The 23,257-nt window shown below is 45.8% G+C and overlaps 1 protein-coding gene across 1 annotated transcript in view; it reads left to right on the forward strand.

Moving 5' to 3' along the window:
* The window catches only part of LOC139172951 (ras GTPase-activating-like protein IQGAP1), a 75,844-nt gene that overhangs the window by 33,706 nt on the left and 18,881 nt on the right, over positions 1-23,257 (forward strand). The window contains 11 exon segments of the mRNA XM_070762295.1: positions 859-1,001; positions 2,866-3,036; positions 6,656-6,739; positions 10,577-10,648; positions 10,741-10,810; positions 11,842-12,050; positions 13,914-14,069; positions 15,046-15,209; positions 17,271-17,495; positions 19,176-19,316; positions 20,988-21,072. Coding sequence (XP_070618396.1) covers positions 859-1,001; positions 2,866-3,036; positions 6,656-6,739; positions 10,577-10,648; positions 10,741-10,810; positions 11,842-12,050; positions 13,914-14,069; positions 15,046-15,209; positions 17,271-17,495; positions 19,176-19,316; positions 20,988-21,072 — 1,520 coding nt within the window.

Here is a 23,257-nt window from a genome sequence, read left to right on the forward strand (position 1 = left end):
ATTCTTTATTCCCACAACTACATAGTTCTTCCAATAGTTAGTCTTAAACCAGCTATTTTTTCCTTTTGTTTTTCCTCTCCCTTAGCTCTCAAGTGTACAGTGTTATATTTTTCATTTTATTTTTCTGAAGTAACAAGTCACTTTGTACAGTTCTTCAGGGAGCCTGTGATCGATCGATCTTTCTGATTCGGTTTTTGGAGCGCACACTTTTATTTCATTGAAGCAGTGCCAAAATTTGGTATGAGGCAGCTGTTGATACAGCAAATTCATTGTCCCTCGATGGCTCCAAATAGTTCTGTTCTTATTCAGAATGGCCTACTGCGTGAAACTTTTATTTAACTTTTTTGATCCCATGCTACATCTAGGACTTCAATAATGCATTTGACAAAGTAGACCACAACCTGCTATTTGTTAAGATAAGAAAAATATGGATTACACAGCATAAGTCTTCAGAGAGGGGCGGCATAGAAATCCCATTAATTAATTAATTAACCACCAGATGGATTTGTAACTGGCTGACAAACCACACTCAATGTGTAGTCCTCAATAGAACCCATCTACATGGAGGAAAACGAGCAGCGAACACCTCAAAGTTCTGTCAGAGTCTACTGACCTTCTAATGGTTACAACTTTAATGGTATAGATGAAGGCAGGGGTCCCCAAACTTGGCAAATTTAAGACTTGTGGACTTCAACTCCCAGAATTCTCCAGACAGCATAGCTGGCTGGAGAATTCTGGGAGTTGAAGTCCACAAGTCTTAAAGTTGCCAAGTTTAGAGACCTCTGGATGAAGGGATAGAAATTTGAGCTGTGTTGTAAGAGTGAACTCAACACCAGTAAGTTTTTCCGTTCCTTCTAGGAAACAACAACAGTAATTGGGTGAAACACTGGGTGAAAGGCGGGTACCATTACTACCACAACCTCCAAAGCCAGGATGGCGTCTGGGAAGAGCCCCAGGGATTTGTGCAGAACAGCGTGCAACTCTCTCGGGAGGAGATCCAGGTATGACGAGTAGGAGTTCTTTCATGCCTGGCATAATTATCCTAATGTTAGAACCATGAAGAGAAAGTGTTCAGTACAGTGGTACCTTGTGATACGAACCCCCCGTGATACGAACATTTCGAGATATGAACCGGGGGTTCGGAAATTTTTTGCCTCTTCATACTAACTTTTTTCGACTTACGAACCCACCACAGATCGCAAAAAGGCACCGCCGCCCGGCTGTCACCTTTTAAAACAGCCGGGGGGCTTCTCGGCGTTCTCCCAAACCCGAACTTTTCGGGTTTGTATTCGGGAGGCTGCCGAGAAGTGCTGCCGTCCGGCTGTCACCTTCTGAAACAGCCGGGGGGCTTCTCCCGAACGCTGAACCCGGAAGTTCGGCAAAAGTTCGGGTTTGGGTTCAGGTTCCGGAGGCCGCGGAGAAGCGCCCGGCTGTTTCAGAAGGTTACAGCCAGGCGGCGGCGCCCAGCAGAGCGCCGTTTTTACAATCGGCAGTGGCGTTTTCGGCCGATCTGGAGGCTGAAACGGAGGTGGGGAATCCCAATAGGGAATTCCATGGGTGGAGCTTTGACGTCACGAAGACACTAAGTCTTTGTGGGCTTGTTTTCATTCCTACTCCCTCTAAAAAAGTTTTTCCTGCCCTGAGTCTTTGCAGGCTTTCCTGCTCCCTCTGAAAAAGCCCTCACCAGAGAATAAAATAATGTACTGAAAGTGAACAGACTAAGGACACTAGCCAGATAAATACCTGGGAGATAGATTTTCACCCCTTTTTTCCTCCCCCAAAACTAAGCTGTGTCTTATACTCCGAAAAAATACAGTACCATTTGAATTGCTTCACCTTGTTTTTGTAAGTCATTTTGAATTATTTTATAATATAAATACAAAATGAATTAGAGAAATGTAGTGGAACATTGAGCCGCGGTGGCGCAGCAGGTAGAGTGCTGTACTGCAGGCCACTGAAGCTGACTGTAGATCTGAAGGTCAGCGGTTCAGATCTCATCACCGGCTCAAGGTTGACTCAGCCTTCCATCCTTCCGAGGTGGGTAAAATGAGGACCCGGATTGTGGGGGCAATAGCCTAGCTCTGTTAAAAAAGTGCTATTGCTAACATGTTGTAAGCCGCCCTGAGTCTAAGGAGAAGGGTGGCATAAAAATTTAATAAATAAATAAACAAATAAATAAACATTCAGCTCCATGAAGTGGAACATTTTCAGATTGAATCTGAAAAGCTAATAAAACTATATTCATAACATCTACAGCTCATTTATAAGATGTTACTAAAATGTGACTAAAACCCCTAAAATATGTAAAAGAAATTGATTGTACGGTTAAATAGATGCATAATTTAAACTGAATAACTGATACGCAGCTGTAGGGACGTAAATATTACATTTATTGAGGAATTTGGTATATTTTTTTTCCCCATTTCACAGTAGTGTTGATTTTCAAAATACAGTGATCCCCCGAGTTTCGCGATCCCGATCATTGCGAAAGGCTATATCACGATTTTTCAACCCGGAAGTAAAAACACCATCTGCGCATGCGCGCCCTTTTTTCTATGGCCACGCATGCTCAGATGGTGTTTTTACTTCCGCACCGCTACTTCGCGAAAAACCGATCATCGCGAGGGGTCCTGGAACGGAACCCTCGCGATAATCGGGGGACCACTGTAGATAATTCCACATGCCTGTCTCTCGGTAATTTTGGGAACGGACATTGAGTGGGTGCTAATCCCTAAATTTGAAGTTAGCAAGCCCTTGGCAGCTGTTTAGCTCAAATCCGATTCTACGTGTTACTGGGGGGGGGGAGGTGCCTCTGTTCCTCTGTGATGCAACACCTGTTTTGTGTTTTCCTCCTGGCAACTGCAGGGCGCCACTTCAGCCGTTACGGCAGCATACAACCGGGAGCAGCTCTGGTTGGCCAACGAGAACCTAATCACCAAGCTACAGGCTCGCTGCCGAGGCTACCTAGTTCGCCAGGAGTTCAGAGCCAGAATGCATTTCTTGAAAAAACAAGCCCCTGCCATCACCTGCATCCAGGTACGGAGATCCATGTTAGATGAGCTGAAAAGGAGGACAAAATAATATTAAGGACGTGAAATGTACAGCAAGATTTGGAATATGGTCGTGCTCTGTAAGATGTGCCCAATCCCTCCCTTTTTCCCCCACTGGTTATCAATAGCATCGACTGGTGCCCTCTAGAACAGCGTTTCCCAACCGGTGTGCCGCGGCACAGTAGTGTGCCGCGAGACATGGCCAGGTGTGCCGCGAGAAGTTCCAGCTGGGCGGGGCGCTGCTGGCGCCCCTGCCTGAGTGTCGTCCTGTGGATGGTCTTGGGCTTCACAGTCGCTTCCTGGTTCCCTCTCCTCCCACCGCCTGTGTCTCCCGCCGTCGCCTCCCACCAAGCCGTCTCCTGTTGCCGTGGGTTCCTTGAGTGGGAGCTGCCGCTTCCCTCCGTCCAGCTCAGCCACGCTGCCGTAGAAAGCATAGAGGTTATTGCCACCGCTTCTGCCTCCACTCAGGGAGCCACCGTGGTCACCGCGCCTTTTCCTCTCGCTCAGCTCAACCACGGTGGCTCCCTGAGTGGAGGCAGAGGTGGCGGCAATAACCTCTGCACTTTCTACGGCAGCGTGGCTGGGCTGCCTGGAAGGAAGCAGCAGCTCCGAGGAATGAGGCGCTGGCGGTAGACACAGGCGGAGGGAGGAGAGGGAACCAGGAAGCAACAGTAAAGCCAAAGACCAGCCACAGGACGACCTTCAGCCAGGGGCACCGGAACCGCACGCAGCCATGGTGGGAGCAGCATGAGGTAGCAACGAGGCGCGAGGACAAGCAGGCAGCTTGGCGGAGGGGAAGCGCTGAGGGGCTCTCCTCCTTCCCCACCCCCGTGCTTCTCTCCCGCCCTGGCTTTCGCTTCGCCCCATGATTTCCCCGCAATTTCATCCAGGCCACCTCTTGCCTCCTTTTGAACTGCGGGGAAATCTGCGGGCGAAGGAAAAGCCAGGGCGGGAGAGAAGCGCGGGGGTGGGGAAGGAGGAGAGCCCGTCAGCGCTTCCCCTCCGCCAACCTGCCTGCTTGTCCTCGCGCCTCGTTGCTACCTCCTGCCTTTTTCCAGGGGCCTTTGGAAGGCACCCAGGGAAGGGGGGGATTGGGGGTGGCTTCTCGTCCTCCTCATCCGGCTGCTAACGCCCGCCCGGTCCCTCTTGCAGTCCCTTCACCGAGCGCTTTTGTCCCAGGCTGTCAGCGAAAGGGCTGCAGGACAGGCGGGGCAGGCGTTCTTCTCACAGCTGAGGCAGCATTTGGAATGTCGGGTGTGTGTGCGTGCCCCTGCCACCCGGATCATTTAAAATAAGAAAAACCTTTGCCGGCCTCCGCAGAGAAGAAAGGAAGAGAGAGAAAGAGAGAGAGAGAAAGAGAGACATAGCAAGAGTGGCAGAGAGAGAGAGAGAGCAAGAGAGACATAGCAAGAGAGACAGAGAAAGAGAAAGAAAGAAAGAGAGCTAGCAAGAGAGAGAGAAAGAGAGACAGAGAGAGAGAGAAAGAGATAGCAAGAGAGAGAGAAAGAGAGAGAAAGAAAGAGAGAGAATGAAAGAGATAGCAAGAGAGGCAGAGAGCAAGGGAGAGAGAAAGACATATAGGTAGGGAAGGAGGGAGAGAGAAAGAGAGCAAAAAAGAGAGGAAGAAAGAAAGAGGGATGGAGAGAGAGAAAGAAGGGAAGGAAGGAAGAGAGAGAAAGAGTGAGGGAGAAATAGAGCGAAATGGAGGAAGATTTTTTTTTGTCAAAACTTTTCTTTAGCCGCCACCCCACGCCCCCCCGTTCAGTGTTCCCCAGGATTTTGAAAATATGAATAATGTGCCGCGGCTCAAAAAAGGTTGGGAAACACTGCTCTAGAACAGGGGTCCCCAACCTTTTTACACAGGGGGCCAGTTCACTGTCCCTCAGACTGTTGGGGGGCCGGACTATAAAAAAACCTGTGAACAGAGTCCTATGCACACTGCACACGCCTTATTTCTTTCTCTCTCTCTCTCTTGCTTTCTTTCTCTCTCTCTCTCGTTTGCTCTCTCTTGCTTTCTTTCTGTCTCTTGCTCTGTCTTTCTCACTCTCTCTTGCTATCTCTCTTCCTCCCTCCCTCCTTTTCTCTCTCCCTCTCTTTCTCCCCCTTCCTTCCTTCCCTTCCCTCCCTTCTTCCTTCCTCTCCACTTCTTTCCCTTGCTCTTTTCCCCTTCTCTTTCCCTTTTCTTTCTTTCTCTCCACTTCTCTCTCTCTCTTTTCCCTCTGTCACCCTCCCTCTTCTCTCCCCGCGGAGGACTCACCCGACAAACCTCCACCCTCCGACCCCGGACTCCCATTCAATCCCCATTCAGAAAACGGGAGCTAGCAACTCAAAAGAGGAAGAGGAGGCGGGTGTGTGCGTGTATGTGTGTGTGTTGTGCCCAGCTCGGCTTTCAGCAAGCCTTACTTTACCTCGGGTGATATGAGATTGAGGGGGACGTTCTCACTGCTTTTCCAGGGGGCCAGATAAATGGCCTCAGCGGGCCGCATGTGGCCCGCGGGCTGTAGTTTGGGGACCGCTGCTCTAGAACATCCTGCCTCCATAAGGCCCATAATCTATCAGAGTTTGTTGCATAAATCAAAACCAGAAGCACACACAAACAACCGATTCATTTGGATTCCTTAACTTCTTTATAAACATAATAACAGATGAATTTACAATACCATTAGAGGAGTTAAAAATTCAACAGAAAAGAAAAGTGCTTTACAATAGAGAGAGAGGCCATTTAGCAAGTTGAAAAACCGTAGAGAAAACAAAAGGAACTTGATTTAAAGCCCAATTTTGAGGACATGGTTTTTTTAAAAAAAAATGGGTGAAACTAAAAATTGCCCGCTCACCCTTTTGACACTTAGAAACATAGAAACATAGAAGACTGACGGCACAAAAAGATCTCATGATCCATCTAGTCTGCCCTTATACTATTTTTTGTATTTTATCTTAGAATGGATCTATGTTTATCCCAGGCATGTTTAAATTCAGTTACTGTGGATTTACCAACCACGTCTGCTGGAAATTTGTTCCAAGGATCTACTACTCTTTCAGTAAAATAATATTTTCTCATGTTGCTTTTGATCTTTCCCCCAACTAACTTCAGATTGTGTTCCCTTGTTCTTGTGTTCACTTTCTTATTAAAAACACTTCCCTCCTGGACCTTATTTAACCCTTTAACATATTTAAATGTTTCGATTATATCCCCCCTTTTCCTTCTGTCCTCCAGACTATACAGATTGAGTTCATGAAGTCTTTCCTGATACGTTTTATGCTTAAGACCTTCCACCATTCTTGTAGCCCGTCTTTGGACCCGTTCAATTTTGTCAATATCTTTTTGTAGGTGAGGTCTCCAGAGAGAGGGGTGGCATATAAATCCAATAAATCTAATCTAATCTAACTGAACACAGTATTCCAAATGTGGTCTCACCAGCGTTCTATATAGCGGGATCACAATCTCCCTCTTCCTGCTTGTTATACCTCTAGCTATGCAGCCAAGCATCCTACCTGCTTTTCCTACCGCCCGACCACACTGCTCACCTAAGGCCAAAAAAGGTTTGGCGTCCCTGTGCTAGATCATCTGGAGCATCTGGGAACCCTAACACTTTATTCTCTTTCAGTCTCAATGGCGTGGCTACAAGCAACGCAAAGAATACCAAGATCGTCTGAAGTATCTGCAGACACACACAGGAGAAGCAGTCAAGGTAACTCCTTCTGGGAAAAGTAGTGGCATAGAATTCCTCAGTCTCTTCAGAGGAACCAAAAGAGCTGAAGCCGAGAACCTTCTGTGGTGCTCTCTCTCTCTCTCTCCTGGGTTAGCGATGTTCGGGGCTTCAGCCTCATTCCGATCTGTCAGGATCTGCCCCAGCCGGTTTGCTCAAGGAAACAAAACTCTGGACTCCACTGAGATCTTTTACTGAGATATGAAGTGGTTGCAGTGAAGCCAGGCGAGATCTGAAGGTCCAGTGCAAAGCACAAAGCCATTCTTTCATTTCCCCAACACACACACACACCCCTCGCCAATCCACATGCAGCAAATGTGATGCAGCAAGGAGAATCCCAGCGACCGGTTAGGTCCCACAAAGTTGTTGCTGCTGTTGTTGTTGTTGTTGTTGTTATTATTATTATTATTATTATTATTATTCGTTTCAAAACTGGGAAGGGCTTTCCAATCCCACCCACTAGCTTTATTCACACAAATTTTTTAATTTACAAAGCTGCTGTCATTCATACACAATCAGGATTTCCACAGTGTTCCGAGGATTTAAATACAAGATCGCACACCAGCCGAAGTAGACCAAAAATAAAAACGGAAACGATAAAATAAAGGTTTATTCACATACGGGTCCTAGAATTACCAGCTTCTGTGCAAAGAAAAGGGAAGAGGGTTCTCTAAGACGAGCACGTGAGACCTGGGATTTAAGACCTTCCTTCTAGACATTCAATTAATATTATTTTGGGGGGGGGTCTCTGTTTATGTTTCCAACGGGCCATGTCTGGGCCTGGATCCTCTGGGGGGAAAAGGGGATTTGCCCCTCCTTTTTTCTCAGGGGTATCTGCAGGAGAGAAGATTTTAAAAAACAAAACAAAAGCCAAGATGGTGGTCGTAACAAGATGGAACATGTGAACTATTTTCATCTTTCATGAACACTGCTTTTCTAGACCAGGGGTCTCTATACTGGACAATTTTTAAGATTTCAACTCCCAGAATTCCTGGAGTTGAAGTCTACGTACATCATCATCATCATCATCATCATCATCATCATTATTATTATTTAGATTTGTATGCCGCCCCTCTCCATAGACTTGGGGCGGCTCACAGCAATAATAAAAACAATGTACAATAACAAATCTAATATTTAAAAATATCTAAAACCCCATAATTTAAAAAGACATACACACAACATACCATACATAAACTATATAGGCCTGGGGGAGATGTCTCAGTTACCCCATGCCTGACGGCAGAGGTGGGTTTTAAGGAGTTTACGAAAGGCAAGGAGGGTGGGGGCAGTCCTAATCTCGGGGGGGAGTTGATTCCAGAGGGTCGGAGCCACCACAAAGAAGGCTCTTCCTCTGGATCCCGCCAGACGACATTGTTTAGTCGACGGGACCCGGAGAAGGCCAACTCTGTGGGACCTAACAATGTCGTCTGGCGGGACCCAGGGGCAGAGCCTTCTCTGTGGCGGCCCCGACCCTCTGGAATCAACTCCCCCCGGAGATTAGGATTATCCCGACCCTCCTTTCGCAAACTCCTTAAAACCCACCTCTGCTGTCAGGCATGGGGAAATTGATTCCCCTGGGCCGTTTCCGTTTTATGTATGGTTTGTCTGAGATGTATGACTTTTTTCATATTAAGGGTTTTAAAGTGCTTTTAATCATTGGATTTGTATTATTTTGTTGTTGTGATCCGCTCCAAGTCTTCGGAGAGGGGCGGCATGCAAATCTAATTAATAATAATAATAATAATAATAATAATAATAATAATAATAATTTTGGGAACCCCGAGGGGCTAGGCAGATAACCGGCCACTCTGGCCTTGGACCAGGGCTGGAACCGGCTAGAAGGGAATCTGTGAAGACCATCCCCCTCCTGAATCCCCTCGTGTACAGCAAAAGTGAAAGCATGTGAAAAAGGTCAGCCACCTCCCTCCGGTCCAGCAGAGTGGCAGGACACATTGGTGGAACTGACCGGGTCAAGTGCAAATCTTAAGCCACTGCACATTTTTTCTTCGGCTGTAGAAAACAAGCCCCCTTTGTGGTCATTTTAAACAGGTCAGCATCTTGCGTGTTCATAGTTGATCAAATGTTCCAGACTATTGCTGTCCTAAATGAGGGAGAATGTTGTTAAAAAATATGAAATATAAATAAATATGTTTAAAATTACTTGCAAAAGTAAAGTGAGCATTACAATTCAATTGGGTTTTTAAACCTCATCCTGGATACTTTTTTAAAAAATGATTTTTATTTACATATATACACTAAAACAGTAACAACAAACAATACATTGACATCTAAACAATGTACAATACACACACGGAACTTAAAAAGATGAGAATATTGTATATCTCTCCTCCCCTCCTATGGCTATCTCTGTTGACAGCTTACATTTAGTTCTTTGCGGTATTGAGACCAGCGGTTTAATTGATAGCCTATAATTTATGTTTTGTATTTATATAGTAATGCATTTAAGTTATTTTTATACAGTTAATAGTAAAACATACCTCACACGCTTTCTATTGTATAGACAGAGAAAAGAGTTATATTAATTCTTTAGTAGTTTGGATTTATAACATTTCTTTATCATGCAGCACTACTAGTAGTTGTTCTTTTATTCAACCATGTGTAAAAGTCTTTCCAAATCTGATAGCATTTAGAGTTATCTTGTTCTTTTAGCTCCATTGTTAGCTTGTCTGCTTCAGCACAGTCCAACATTTTTTTAATTAGGTTCCGTTCATTCGGCATTACTTCGTTTTTCCAGAATTGGGCTATAGTTATCCTTGTTGATGTTACTAGGTGTTGTATTAAATAATGCTTTTCCTTTTCCATCTGGTTTTCAATAATACCAAGCAAAAATATTTCTGGTTTCATTTCTAATTGATTCTTAATAATTTCTTTTATCCACTTTTGAAGTTTATGCCAAATTACTCATATATACTAATACATTAGGATACTAATGTATACTAATTTAAATTTATTTATTATTTATTTATTTATTAGATTTGTATGCCGCCCCTTTCCGTAGACTCGGGGCGGCTCACAACATAATAAAACAATTCGTAACAAATCTAATAATTTACAATTTAAAAATTTAAAGTAGTTAAGAAAACCCCATTTTTAAGCAGACATACATACAAACATACCATACATAAATTATATAGGCCTGGGGGAGATATCTCAATTCCCCCATGCCTGACGACAAAGGTGGGTTTTGAGGAGTTTACGAAAGGCAAGGAGAGTAGGGGCAGTTCTAATCTCTGGGGGGAGTTGGTTCCAGAGAGTCGGAGCCACCACAGAGAAGGCTCTTCCCCTGGGGCCCGCCAACTGACATTGTTTAGTTGACGGGACCCGGAGAAGGCCGACTCTGTGGGACCTAATCGGTCGCTGGGATTCGTGCAGCAGAAGGCGGTCTCGGAGATATTCTGGTCCGGTGCCATGAAGGGCTTTATAGGTCATAACCAACACTTTGAATTGTGACCAGAAATTGATCGGCAACCAATGCAGACTGTGGAGTGTTGGTGTAACATGGGCATTTTTGGGAAAGCCCATGACTGCTCTCGCAGCTGCATTCTCCACGATCTGAAGTTTCCGAACACTTTTCAAAGGTAGCCCCATGTAGAGAGTAAATTTAAAACATTTTAGTTAGCAGGCAGATATTTCCAAGGGGAAACAGATATTTAAAAGGTGAGCATCGAGGCACAGTGTCCTAGCACTTTTTTCCCCAGAGATTCAAGTCCCCCAAATTGGATTCCATAGTCTGGTATTCTGCTAACTCTTTCACAGCTTCCTGATTCTGACTGTTTTGTTTTCTTATTTCCATAGATTCAAGCAATGACTAGGATGTATCAGGCCAAAAAACGGTACAGAGATCGGTTACAATTCTTCCGGGATCATGTAAGAGTCATTTTGCCTATACAAATGCATTGATGCATTAGAAATATTAGTGAACTAGGGTGAAAACTTTCTGTCTTCTGCTTTCTGTCTAGATCAATGACATTGTGAAAATTCAGGCCTTTATTCGTGCTAATAAAGCTCGTGACGACTACAAAACACTAAGTAAGTACTGCAGAAGGGCTGGTGTTGTATGATGAGGCTACTGTTGGGGATCTGGAGCAAAATCACTGGAAAAGAGGAATCAAGATCCTCACAATTAACCCTGATGGATGAGTATAGAAGACAAAAAGAGTATTAGAGGGCTGATGCAGGGATATACAGTAGTACCTCTAGATACGAGTTTAATTCGTTCCAGAACGGAGCTCGTATGTCAATCCACTCGTATCTAAAACAAATGGCTTTAGACTTTGTTTTTCCCCGCGGAGATAACCAGAAGCAAGGATTCTTGCGCCACCTAGTGGAAGCTCGGCTCGTATCCCTAATTTGAGCTCAGGTCTGGAACAGAAATTTCACTCCTGTCGTGGCTCGTAACTTGGAATACTCGCATGTGGAGCAGCTTGTATCTAGAGGTACTACTGTATAGCAAAGGGAGCCTTCACGTGGGCAGAAAGGTAGGTGCTGGTAGAGCTGGGGTGTCTCAGAATGCTAGAGTTGAGGGGGGCCATAGAGCCGTGCCATTCCATGGGGTACTCTTTGCTTAGAGTGAAGGACAGCCTATCTGTTGTGGCCCCTTTCTACTCCTTTGTTTTGGCACGCTTCCGCATCCAAGGACTTTCGGGTGAGAGTAATTTGACTCCTCTCGGAGCTTGTGTTTCAAGTGGACTCGGGGCGGCTAACAACAGTGGTAAAAACAGCATGTGACAATCCAATACGAAAACAGCTAAAAACCCTTGTTATAAAACTAATCATACACACAAACATACCATGCATAAATTGTAGAAGCCTAGGGGGGAAAATATCTCAGTTCCCCCATGCCTGATGGCAGAGGTGGGTTTTAAGGAGCTTACGAAAGGCAAGGAGGGTGGGGACTATTTTAATCTCTGGGGGGAGTTGGTTCCAGAGGGCCGGGGCCGCCACACAGAAGGCTCTTCCCCTGGGTCCCGCCAAACGACATTGTTTAGTTGACGGGACCCGGAGAAGCCTGTTTCTCTGAGATATCCAATGGACTGTTTCTCACTCTTTTTATTCTACAGTAAGTGCCGAGGAGCCCCCCATGGCTGTAGTCCGAAAGTTTGTTCACTTGCTGGATCAAAGTGACCAAGATTTCCAAGAGGAACTGGACTGGATGAAGTTGCGTGAGGAAGTGGTGACCCTGATTCGCTCAAATCAGCAACTGGAGAATGACCTCAACCTCATGGACATCAAAATCGGGTTGCTGGTGAAAAATAAGATCACGCTGCAGGTACTCAACTCAGAAACACCCGGAGGGCGATCGGAAGGACTTGGAATATTGCCATTTTTTTACACAAGCGTAGCTAAGATGGACTTTATTTGTTGACAGAGAGTATATTTTAGAAAAAAATGCCTTGAAGTGCTTAAGGATAGAATTTTCTCTCCTTCCTCTTTTGATTCATATTTATTTATTTATTTAATTGATTAATTAATTAATTAATTAATTTTTATGCCGCCCTTCTCCTTAGACTCAGTGCGACTTACAACATGTTAGCAATGGCACTTTTTAACAGAGCCAGCCTATTGCCCCCACAATCTGGATCCTCATTTGACCCACCTTGGAAGGATGGAAGGCTGAGTCAACCTTGAGCCGGTGGTGAGATTTGAACCGCTGACCTGCAGGTCTACTGTCAGCTTCAGGGGCCTGTAGTACAGCACTCTACCTGCTGTGCCACCCCGGCTCAATGAATATTCAATACAGTGGTCCCCCGAGTTTCGCGATCTCGATCATTGCGAAACGCTATATCGCGATTTTTCAACCCGGAAGTAAAAACACCATCTGCGCATGCGTGCCCTTTTTTCTATGGCCACGCATGCGTAGATGGCGCCGGGCAGATCAGCTGCTGGGCGGCTTCCCTGGGTCTTCCCCCTCTTGCTGGCGGGAGGGCGAGCGGCGGGCATCAGCGAGGAGTTTGCGTGGGCGGCGGGGAAACCCCAGCGCCACTTCCCAGCTGAGTCCTGAAGCCAAACGCGGAAGTTCACTTCAGGGCTCAGCTGGGAAGCGGCGCGAGCGAATGGCGTGGGCGGGCGCAGGGCAGGCGCGCGGGCAGGCAGGCGGCGGACAAGCGGCGGGCGGACAAGCGGCGGGCGCGGCAGCAGCGAGGAGTTTGCGTGGGCGGCGGGGAAACCCCAATCTTCGGCTCCTCGCTGCTGCGGCGGAAGTAAAAACACCATCTGCGCATGCGCAGATGGTGTTTTTACTTCCGCACCGCTACTTCGCGAAAAACCGATCATCGCGAGGGGTCCTGGAACGGAACCCTCGCGATAATCGGGGGACCACTGTATTCCCAACATCTGAGCGTCCTAAACTTTGGACAAATTTTGCATAGTGAAGATTACAACCAGAATGCAGAATGCGGCCATCAGAGCTACGGTGGGGCTACCTAAATTTGCCCACGTTTCTCCAACACTCCGCGGCCTGCACTGGCTGCTGATCAGTTTCCGGTCACAATTTAAAAGTGTTGGTAATGACCTATAAAGCCCTACATGGCATCGGACCAGAATACCTTCAGGACCGCCTTCTGCCGCAGGAATCCCAGCGACCGATTAGGTCCCACAGAGTTGGCCTTCTCTGGGTCCCGTCGACTAAACAATGTCGTCTGGTGGGCCCCAGGAGAAGAGCCTTCTCTGTGGCGGCCCCGGCCCTCTGGAATCAACTCCCCCCGGAGATTAGAACCGCCCCCACCCTCCTTGCCTTTCGTAAGTTACTAAAGACCCACCTATATCACCAGGCATGGGAGAACTGAGATACCCCCCCAGGCTTATTCAGTTTATGCATGGTATGATTGTGTTGAATGGTTCCAATGTTGGTTTTAGAATGTTTTTAATATTAGATTTGCTGCACTGTCACTATTTTGTTGTGAGCCGCCCTGAGTCTGCGGAGAGGGGCGTCATACAAGTCTAATAAATTAAATTAAATTAAATTAAATTAAATTAAATTAAATTAAATTAAATTAAATTAAATTAAATAATTAAATTAAATTATTAAATTAAATTAAATTAAATTAAATTAAATTGCTGCCAGCCAACTTTCCACAATTAAGCAATATCCAACCACAGGTCTTGACTTGTTCCATCCTCTGATCTTCTACAGGAAGTTGTGTCTCACAGTAAGAAGCTCACTAAAAAGAACAAAGAACAGTTATCTGACATGATGATGCAGAACAAGCAAAGGGGCGGCTTGAAGGCTCTGAGCAAGGAGAAGAGAGAAAAGTTGGAAGCCTATCAGCACCTCTTCTACTTGCTGCAGGTAAGACCAAGAACAGCGGTCCCCAAACTACGGCCCGCGGGCCACATGCGGCCCACTGAGGCCATTTATCTGGCCCGCGGGTCTTTTCCAAGGCCGCACTGGAAAAGCAGTGAGAACGTTCCCCTCAATCTCATCTCACCCGAGGTAAAGTAAGGCTTGCCGAAAGCCGAGCTGGGCACAACACACACACATACACGCACACACCCGTCTCCTCCTCCTCCTTGAGTTTCTGAATGGGGATTGAATGAGAGTCCAGGGTCGGAGGGTGGAGGCTTGTCGAGTGAGTCCTCTGCGGGGAGAGAAGAGGGAGGGTGAAAGAGGGAAAAGAGAGAGAGAGAAGTGGAGAGAAAGAAAGAAAAGGGAAAGAAGGGAAAAAGAGCGAGGGAAAGAAGTGGAGAGGAAGGAGGGAGGGAAGGGAGGGAGGGAAGGAAGGAAGGGGGAGAAAGAGGGAGAGAGAAAGGGAGGAAGAGAGGAAGAGAGATAGCAAGAGAGAGAGTGAGAAAGACAGCAAGAGACAGAAAGAAAGCAAGAGAGAGAGAAAGAAAGCAAGAGAGAGAGAGAGAAAGAAAGCAAGAGAGAGAGAGAAAGCAAGAGAGAGAGAGAGAAGAGAAAGAAAGAGAGAGAGAGAGAAAGAAAGCAAGAGAGAGAGAAAGAAAGAAAGAAAGAGAGAAAGCAAGCAAGAGGGAGACAGAAAGAAAGAGAGAGAGAGAGAAAGAAAGCAAGAGGGAGAGAGAGAGAGAAAGAAAGAGAGAGAGAAAGAGTGAGTGAGACAGAAAGAAATAAGGCGTGTGCAGTGTGCATAGGAATCTGTTCATAGGTTTTTTAATAGTCCAGCTCTCCAACAGTCCGAGGGACAGTGAACTGGCCCCCTGTGTAAAAAGTTTGGGGACCCCTGACCAAGAAGACCCCTTGGAGTTCATTGAGCTGCTTCATTCCCAACGCATCTCCACCCTGTCTCCTTTCTGTTTTCCTGCAGACAAACCCAACCTACCTGGCGAAATTGATTTTCCAAATGCCGCAGAACAAATCTACAAAGTTCATGGACTCTGTGATATTCACGCTCTACAACTACGCCTCCAATCAAAGGGAAGAATACCTACTGCTGCGCCTCTTTAAGACTGCACTGCAGGAGGAGATCAAGTAGGTGGATTGGAGGTTTTAATTTAGCACTAAGTCCATTTTTTACCCTGGCACGAAGTACTTGGTGATGGCCAGATGTGGAAAGAGCAGCTGCATTTCCTTATCTAGGCCACTGGGCTGAGCAAAGTTGGGGCACATAAATTTGGATAGCATGTATGTACTGGCTGGACAAAAAATGTGGTCCAAGAGCCATAATAATAATAATAATAATTATTATTATTATTATTCTTATTTTTATTATTATTATTATTATTATTATTATTATTATTAATTAGACTTGTATGCTGTCCCTCTCCGAAGACTCAGGGCAGCTTACAACAGCAATAAACAGTACAATACAAATCTAATAGTGTTCTGTCGGGCTCTCTGGTAGAATCCTCCCAAAAATTCACAGGTACAAATTTCAGACACACACACGTTTGAAAATTCAAAACAATGTTCTTTATAATGAAAATTCACTTAACCTAAGCCCTCTTTTTGTATAGCAAAGAGCACTGGTCTCCAAACAAACTGGTAATTTGTACAAGTCCCTTATCAGTTCTGTGATACTTAGCTTGCAGCTGTGAGGCCATTCACAGTCCTTCTTCTTTCACAAAGTGAAACACACTTTGCTCTGGTTTAGTTTCAAAGCGGGGAAAAATCAGCACACAAAAAGTCAAAGTCAGTAAAGCAGTCACGAAACACAACGATCAGATAATCCTCCACAATGGCCAAACCCACAGGCTGCTATTTATAGCAGCCTCACTAATTACCACAGCCCCACCCAACCACAGGTGGCCTCATTTTCTTTGATAATAATCTCTCAGTTGTTGTTGCCTATGCATCGCTCTCCGCATGCGGGGCTGTATTATTAACTCTTGTTCTGAATCCAAGGAGGAGCTAGATAATTGATCGCCTTCTGAGCTGTCTGCCACACTCTCCTCCTCCCTGTCACTCATGTCTTCTTGGTCAGAGGAGCCTTCATCAGCAGATTCCACCGGGGGCAAAACAGGCCTGCAGCATGTGGATGTCTCCCCCACATCCACAGTTCTTGGGGCAGGAGCTGGGCCAGAGTTAACCACAACAAATAGTTAAAACTATGATGAAAAACCCGCTAACTTAAAAAACAATAAGATTAGAGAAGATCTGCCTGGACAAGGGGTCCGCCTGCTTTCTGTGACCGGTCCACAGAGGTCGGGGTCCGCTCCAGTGCAAGGATGAAAGAGCTTACCGCGTCTGCTGGGACTCCTCCAGTTCCTGCTTTCCTGATGAATCATTTAGGAAAGCAGGAACCGGAGGAGTCCCGGCAGACGCAGTGTGCTCTTTCATCCTCACACTGGAGAGGACCCCAACCTCCTACCGAGAGCGTCCGAGCACAGAAACCACGCAAACACTCCAGCGCAATGACTGTGGTGCACCGTGTTGCCGTAAAGCAAACAATTAGGGGTCTGTAGAGTGGGTCTGGGTGTTTAGGTCAGGCCAGGGTCTGGGTCTTTACAGTACTGGGTAGAACTGAGTTAATTATATTAGTCCGGCCCTCTAAAACCTGTCACACTGAATATTGCCAGCCACAGAGACATTCAGTAATTAAAGACTTAACATGTGTGCCTTGTCATTAATCACTCCCATACTTTATGTCATATCCTCCTATACCATTTCCGCCTCCTTCACCTTGTTGTTCTGCTTGATCCCTTTGTTTTTAAGACTCCATGATGTGAGCTGTTTATTTTCTACTTTTATAATAAAAGAAAGCTTGTTTTGAAATAACCATGCTTGGGTCTCTTAAATCCATCCCCTCCACGGTGTAAAGTTCAAACGGACTTTTACATTCGTGACATGGTAGCAGAGGATGGTTGTGCTCTAATTAATTAAGACTGATATGCCTGCTAAGAAACGGGTGTTTTATCCTCCAAACGCTCCGGCACCAGACATGTTAACTCTTTAATTACTGAATGTCTCTGTGGCTGGCAATATTCAGCGTGACAAAACCATCCCAATTTCTCATGCGGCCCCATGGCAAAATTCATTGCCCACCCCTGCTTGAGAAGGTCCAACAACAAGGATGCTCTTGCCCTTTCCCAGGTCAAAGGTGGATCAGCTACACGAGATCGTGACCGGAAACCCCACCGTCATAAAGATGGTGGTGAGCTTCAACCGTGGGGCTCGTGGGCAGAATGCCTTGAGGCAGATCCTGGCCCCAGTGGTCAAGGAGATCATGGAGGACAAGTCCCTCAATATCAAAATGGATCCAGTGGACATCTACAAGTCGTGGGTCAACCAGATGGAATCCCAGACGGGAGAGGCCAGGTATGGCACGCCTCCTGATGGGGGGAGCTTTATTATTATTTTTATAATAAATTTTTATTAGATTATATACATATTAAAAACACAGAAACAGATCATTGTATTGTCAGTTTGTAAGTACAATTGTAAGATGTCTGTTGTATGACAGTACAGTAGTACCCCTAGATACGAGCATAATTCGTTCCATAAGGGAGCTTGTATCTCGAGACAACTCATATCTGGAACAAATAACTTTTTTCCCCTCCGAGATAACCAAAAGCAAGGATTCTTGCGCCACCTAGTGGACGCTCGGCTCGTATCCCGAATTTGAGCTCCGGACTAGAACAGAAATGTCTCTCCCCTCGTGGCTCGTATCTTGAAATACTCGCATGTAGAGCAGCTCGTATCTAGAGGTACTACTGTACAACATAAATCCCCTTCCCTCCCCCCTCCCCTGCTGTTTCTTTTAAAACTTATCTCATTGTAGAATCACGGTCGTTCGTATCAGCGTAATCATACATATATAGAAATAACAATAATAATACAAGTAAAAAGAATTTATCGGCAAATAAGTAAAGTCTTTGTTCATCTATATTTGAATTATTTTTAAATTTTCTTTTTCTTTTGACATTATGTACAGCTATTCTTTTTTTCGGTTATTGATCCATTTATAAAAGTTTTTCCATGTGTCTTTATCTTGTATTTGTTTATTGTTTTTAAGTTTTTGTGTTAGTGAGTCATATTCTGCACAATCGAGTATTTTTTTAATCATGTCTCTTTCCGTTGGTAAATCTTCTTTCTTCCAATTTTGTGCTATAGTGATCCTGCTTGCCGTAATTAAGTGTTGTATTAAATGGTACTCTTCTTTTTTGACTCTCATATCTTTGATACCTAGGAGGAAGATCTCTGGTTTGAGTGGCAGTTTAACTTTAGTGATTTCATGTATCCATTTTCTGATTTTATTCCATATTATTTTAATTTTTGGACAAGTCCACCACATGTGGAAAAACGTTCCGTTTGTGTTTGAGCATCTCCAACAATTTGGTTTTAATTTAGGATAAGTTTGGGGGAGCTTTATTAATGGGGGCAGATGCATTGGTGGCGTGTGTTGTGGTGCAAAGGTATACAGTTCTCCTTATTTTTGCTAGATGTTTTAGAGAAAATATGAAAACAGGAAAAGCATAACAACTTTTCTATGATAAAAGGGTAGAATACAGATGGATAAATAAGGAGTTTACAAATAACAATGGTAAAAAACAGTACATAGTAACAAATCTAATATTTAGAAATCTAAATTACAGTTTTAGATTAAAAAGTCCAAAAAAGAAACCCCAATATATAAAAAAACAAACACACAATTGAATCATGCACAAAAACTACATGGGCAAGGGGAAGGTGTTTCAATTCCCCCAAGCCTGACGGCAGAGGTGGGTTTTAAGGAGTTTCCGAAAGGCAAGGAGGGTGGGGGCAATCCTAATCTCTGGGGGGAGCTGGTTCCAGAGGGTCGGAGCCACCACAGAGAAGGCTCTTCCCCTGGGGCCCGCCAGATGACATTGTTTAGTCGACGGGACCCAGAGAAGGCCGACTCTGTGGGACCTAACCGGTCGCTGGGATTCATGCGGCAGAAGGCGGTCTCGCAGATATCCTGGTCCGATTCCATGAAATATGCTGACCTATGGCCCTTTCTCCCCCCCTTTTTAACAGTAAACTGCCCTACGACGTGACGCCCGAGCAAGCCCTAACCCACGAGGAAGTGAAGACACGCCTGGACGCCTCCATCAAGAACATGCGGACCGTAACAGACAAATTCTTGCTGGCTATCATCAGCTCCGTGGAGAAAATCCCGTAAGTTGCTCCTAGGGCAAAGTCCTCTGGGTTTCGCCTCTTTATTTTTTATTTTTTTAAAAAAATATATATATTTATTAAATTTTTCCATTTTTTAAAAAAATACATGATCATATTTACAGACGAATCTACATCATATATACATTCCCATCAATATTGTCTTTTAATTGCTTTTAAATTAATATTTTATTTCAATGCTTCTTTTAAGTTTCTTTTTTTTGTCCATTGGTACCATTTTGTCCAGGTTTCATAATACAGTGATCCCCCGGGTATTGCGATCCCGATCATTGCGAAACGGCTATATGGCGATTTTTCAACCCGGAAGTAAAAACACCATCTGCGCATGCGCACCCTTTTTTCTATGGCCACGCATGCGTAGATGGCGCCGGGCAGATCAGCTGCTGGGCGGCTTCACTGGGTCTTCCCCCTCTTGCTGGCGGGAGGGCGAGCGGCGGGCATCAGCGAGGAGTTTGCGTGGGCGGCAGGGAAACCCCAGCGCCGCTTCCCAGCTGAGTCCTGAAGCCAAACGCGGAAGTTCGCTTCAGGACTCAGCTGGGAAGCGGTGCGAGCGAACGGCGTGGGCGGGCGAAGGGCGGGCGCGCGGCGGGCGCGCGGCGGGCGCGCGGGCAGGCAGGCGGTGGACAAGCGGCGGGCGGACAAGACCAGCGGCGGGCGCGGCAGCAGCGAGGAGTTTGCGTGGGCGGCGGGGAAACCCCAATCTTCGGCTCCTCGCTGCTGCGGCGGAAGTAAAAACACCATCTGCGCATGCACAGATGGTGTTTTTACTTCCGCAGCGCTACTTTGCGAAAAACCGATCATTGCGAGGGGTCCTGGAACGGAACCCTCGCAATAATCGGGGGACCACTGTAATCCGATTCCGTATATTTTCTTGATGATTTCATTGTCTTCAGGTACAGTGATACCTCGTCTTACAAACGCCTCATCATACAAACTTTTCGAGATACAAACCCAGGGTTTAAGAGTTTTTTTGCCTCTTCTTACAAACTATTTTCACCTTACAAACCCACCGCCGCCGCTGAGATGCCCCACTTCTGGACTTCAGTTGCCAGCGAAGCATCCATTTTTGCGCTGCTGGGATTCCCCTGAGGCTCCCCTCCATGGGAAACCCCACCTCCGGACTTCCGTTGCCAGCGAAGCACTCGTTTTTGTGATGCTGAGATTCCCCTGCTGGGATTCCCATGCAGCATTGCAAAAACACAGAAGTCCAGAGGTGGGGCTTCCCATGGAGGGGACCCTCAGGGAAATCCCAGCAGCACAAAAACGGGCGCTTCGGCTGGCAAAAGGGTTGAATTTTGGGCTTGCACACATTAATTGCTTTTCCATTGATTCCTATGGAAAACATTGTTTCATCTTACAAACTTTTCACCTTAAGAACCTCGTCCCGGAACCAATTAAGTTTGTAAGACAAGGTATCACTGTATTTGCGGATTTTTCCAGTTCTGTGCAAATACAATCCTTGCAGCTGTTGTAATATGCAAACTTAAATATTTTACATTTTTAGAATAGATACCTGTTCATAATACCCAGTGTAAAAAAAACTCTGGCGTATATTCTATTTTTGCATTTGTTATTTGACACAACCGATTATTTATTCTTTCCCAACATTTTCGCCTCTTTAACCTCCCCTCTCTGCCCCAATCTCTTCTGCAGGTACGGGATGCGTTTCATTGCCAAAGTCTTGAAGGATTCGCTGCACGAGAAGTTCCCGGACGCCAGTGAGGACGAGCTTCTGAAGGTGAGGCGCTAGAGGGGGGCTAGGGGAGGGGGGCGCCACCTTGTTCTGACCAGGGCGGTGGTAGTGGTGGTGGTGGGGCGTTCTGCGGCTTCTGCTTCTGCCTGCCTGCCTCCTCCTGCTGGGCTTCTCTTCTGACTAGGCTGTCAATCAAAGCCTTAGGCCTGCTCTTCCTTCTATTCTTGAAAGAGAGAGGGGGGGCTCTTCTTCCTCCTCCTCCCAGGCTCTCCGTTGCAGGAAAGGGCCCTGAGTTGGAGCAGGCCTTGGTGGGGTTGTGTGGCAGCTCGTACCTGGCAGCTTCTCTTAAAAGGGAGACCTTGTGATCCTCTGCCTCTTCCTATGAAAGACTGAATGCTGTTTTCTTCTTCTTTTCTAGCTCTCTGCTTTCCCAAACTGAGGCACCGAATCTAGGCTTTCTCTGCAGGTGAATTAACTTTTTTTTGAGATTCTGACACGCAGGTCAGAAGGCGAGATCTCCCCACGACTGAGTAGGCTTACGAGGGGCCAGTCTGCCCCACCACCAGCTGAGATGTAGTGGGGCAGAGAGGGCTGGGCTGTGTGAGGGCAGCCAAGGCGCCCCTTAAGAAGCAGCTTCACGGTTCTGATCCAGAAGTGTCTGGGCTTCCCTGGGGACTTTCCCCCATCCCCGCTTGGCAGGTGGACCCTTATTGTTGCCCTGGAAAGCAAGCAAAATGCTTCCTTCTTTTAGCTCAACTGTAGCCTTCTCAGATTCATAGAAGCATAGAAACATAGAAGATTGACGGCAGAAAAATTGACAGCAGAAAAAGACCTCATGGTCCATCTAATCTGCCCTTATACTATTTCCTGTATTTTATCTTAGGATGGATCTATGTTTATCGCAGGCATGTTTAAATTCAGTGACTGTGGATTTACCAACCACGTCTGCTGGAAGTTTATTTATTTATTTAATCAATTTTTATGCCGCCGTTCTCCTTAGACTCAGGGCAGCTCACAACATGTTAGTAATAGCACTTTTTAACACAGCCAGCCTATTGCCCCCCACAATCCAGGTCCTCATTTGACCCAGCTCGGAAGGATGGAAGGCTGAGTCAACCTTGAGCCGGTGATGAGATTTGAACCGCTGACCTACAGATCTACAGTCAGCTTCAGTGGCCTGCAGTACAGCACTCTACCTGCTGCGCCACCCTGGCTCATATTTGTTCCAAGGATCTACTGCTCTTTCAGTAAAATAATATTCATCGTTATCTAAAGTCCTAAAGGGGACAAGAGAAAACTGCCCAGGGAAATTAGGCATTCTGGCTGCCTCAATCTTGAAAAATAAAGGGATTTTTTTAAAAAGCCAAAAAATCCCCAACAAAGAGAACAGCTCCACGCCCGACTTGGCATATTTTTGGATGCATTGGTTTAATAAGAATTAAAATTTCTACATGCCTCTCAAACATTTCCAGTTCTGTGCAATCACCCCACTTGTAGCTAACCCTAGGAAAAATAGTGAAATATGTCAGGAAGAATAGAGGAGTACATCTGACAGCTTTCTCTAGTGTTATTCACTGAACATGCAAGATATGAAGGCTAAAAGGCATTTGACTGACTAGAAGAGAATATTTAGCTCAGGGTTGAACTGTGCAGTCCTTAGTGCTCCCTGAGCTGGGCTATTCCTGCAGGGGTTTCATTACCAAACTAAGTACTGTCATCAGTAGTGATGGGCGAACCGAACCCGCACAATTCGGGTCCGTACTGAATTTTGCGGTGTTCGGTATGCCGAACACGAACCCGACATTTTTTGAAAGTTCGGGGTTGCGTTTGGCGTTCGGAGCCTTGACTTCACCGGCAGGTGGCTAAGGACGCCAAGGTGATCACTTCCTGGATTCCATGGAATCCAGGAAGTGTTCACCTTGGCGTCCTTAGCAACCTGCCGGTATACATGACGTCAAAGCTCCACCCCCGGAATCTCTTGGTGGGATTCCCTGTTCGGTTTCGGTTTGGGTTCGGCCGAATTTTGCGTAAAGTTCGTCCGAACTTGCCGAACCCGAACACCGTTGGGTTCGCCCATCACTAATCATCACATGCTAATTGTCACATGCTGTTTTTATTGTTATTAGCCGCCCCGAGTCTACGGAGAGGGGCGGCATACAAATCCAATAAATAATAATAATAATAATAATAATAATTATTATTATTATTATTATTATTATTATTATTATTA

Source organism: Erythrolamprus reginae, chromosome 10 (genome assembly GCF_031021105.1).
Source record: "Erythrolamprus reginae isolate rEryReg1 chromosome 10, rEryReg1.hap1, whole genome shotgun sequence".
In the NCBI taxonomy this organism is placed as follows: Eukaryota; Metazoa; Chordata; class Lepidosauria; order Squamata; family Dipsadidae; genus Erythrolamprus; species Erythrolamprus reginae.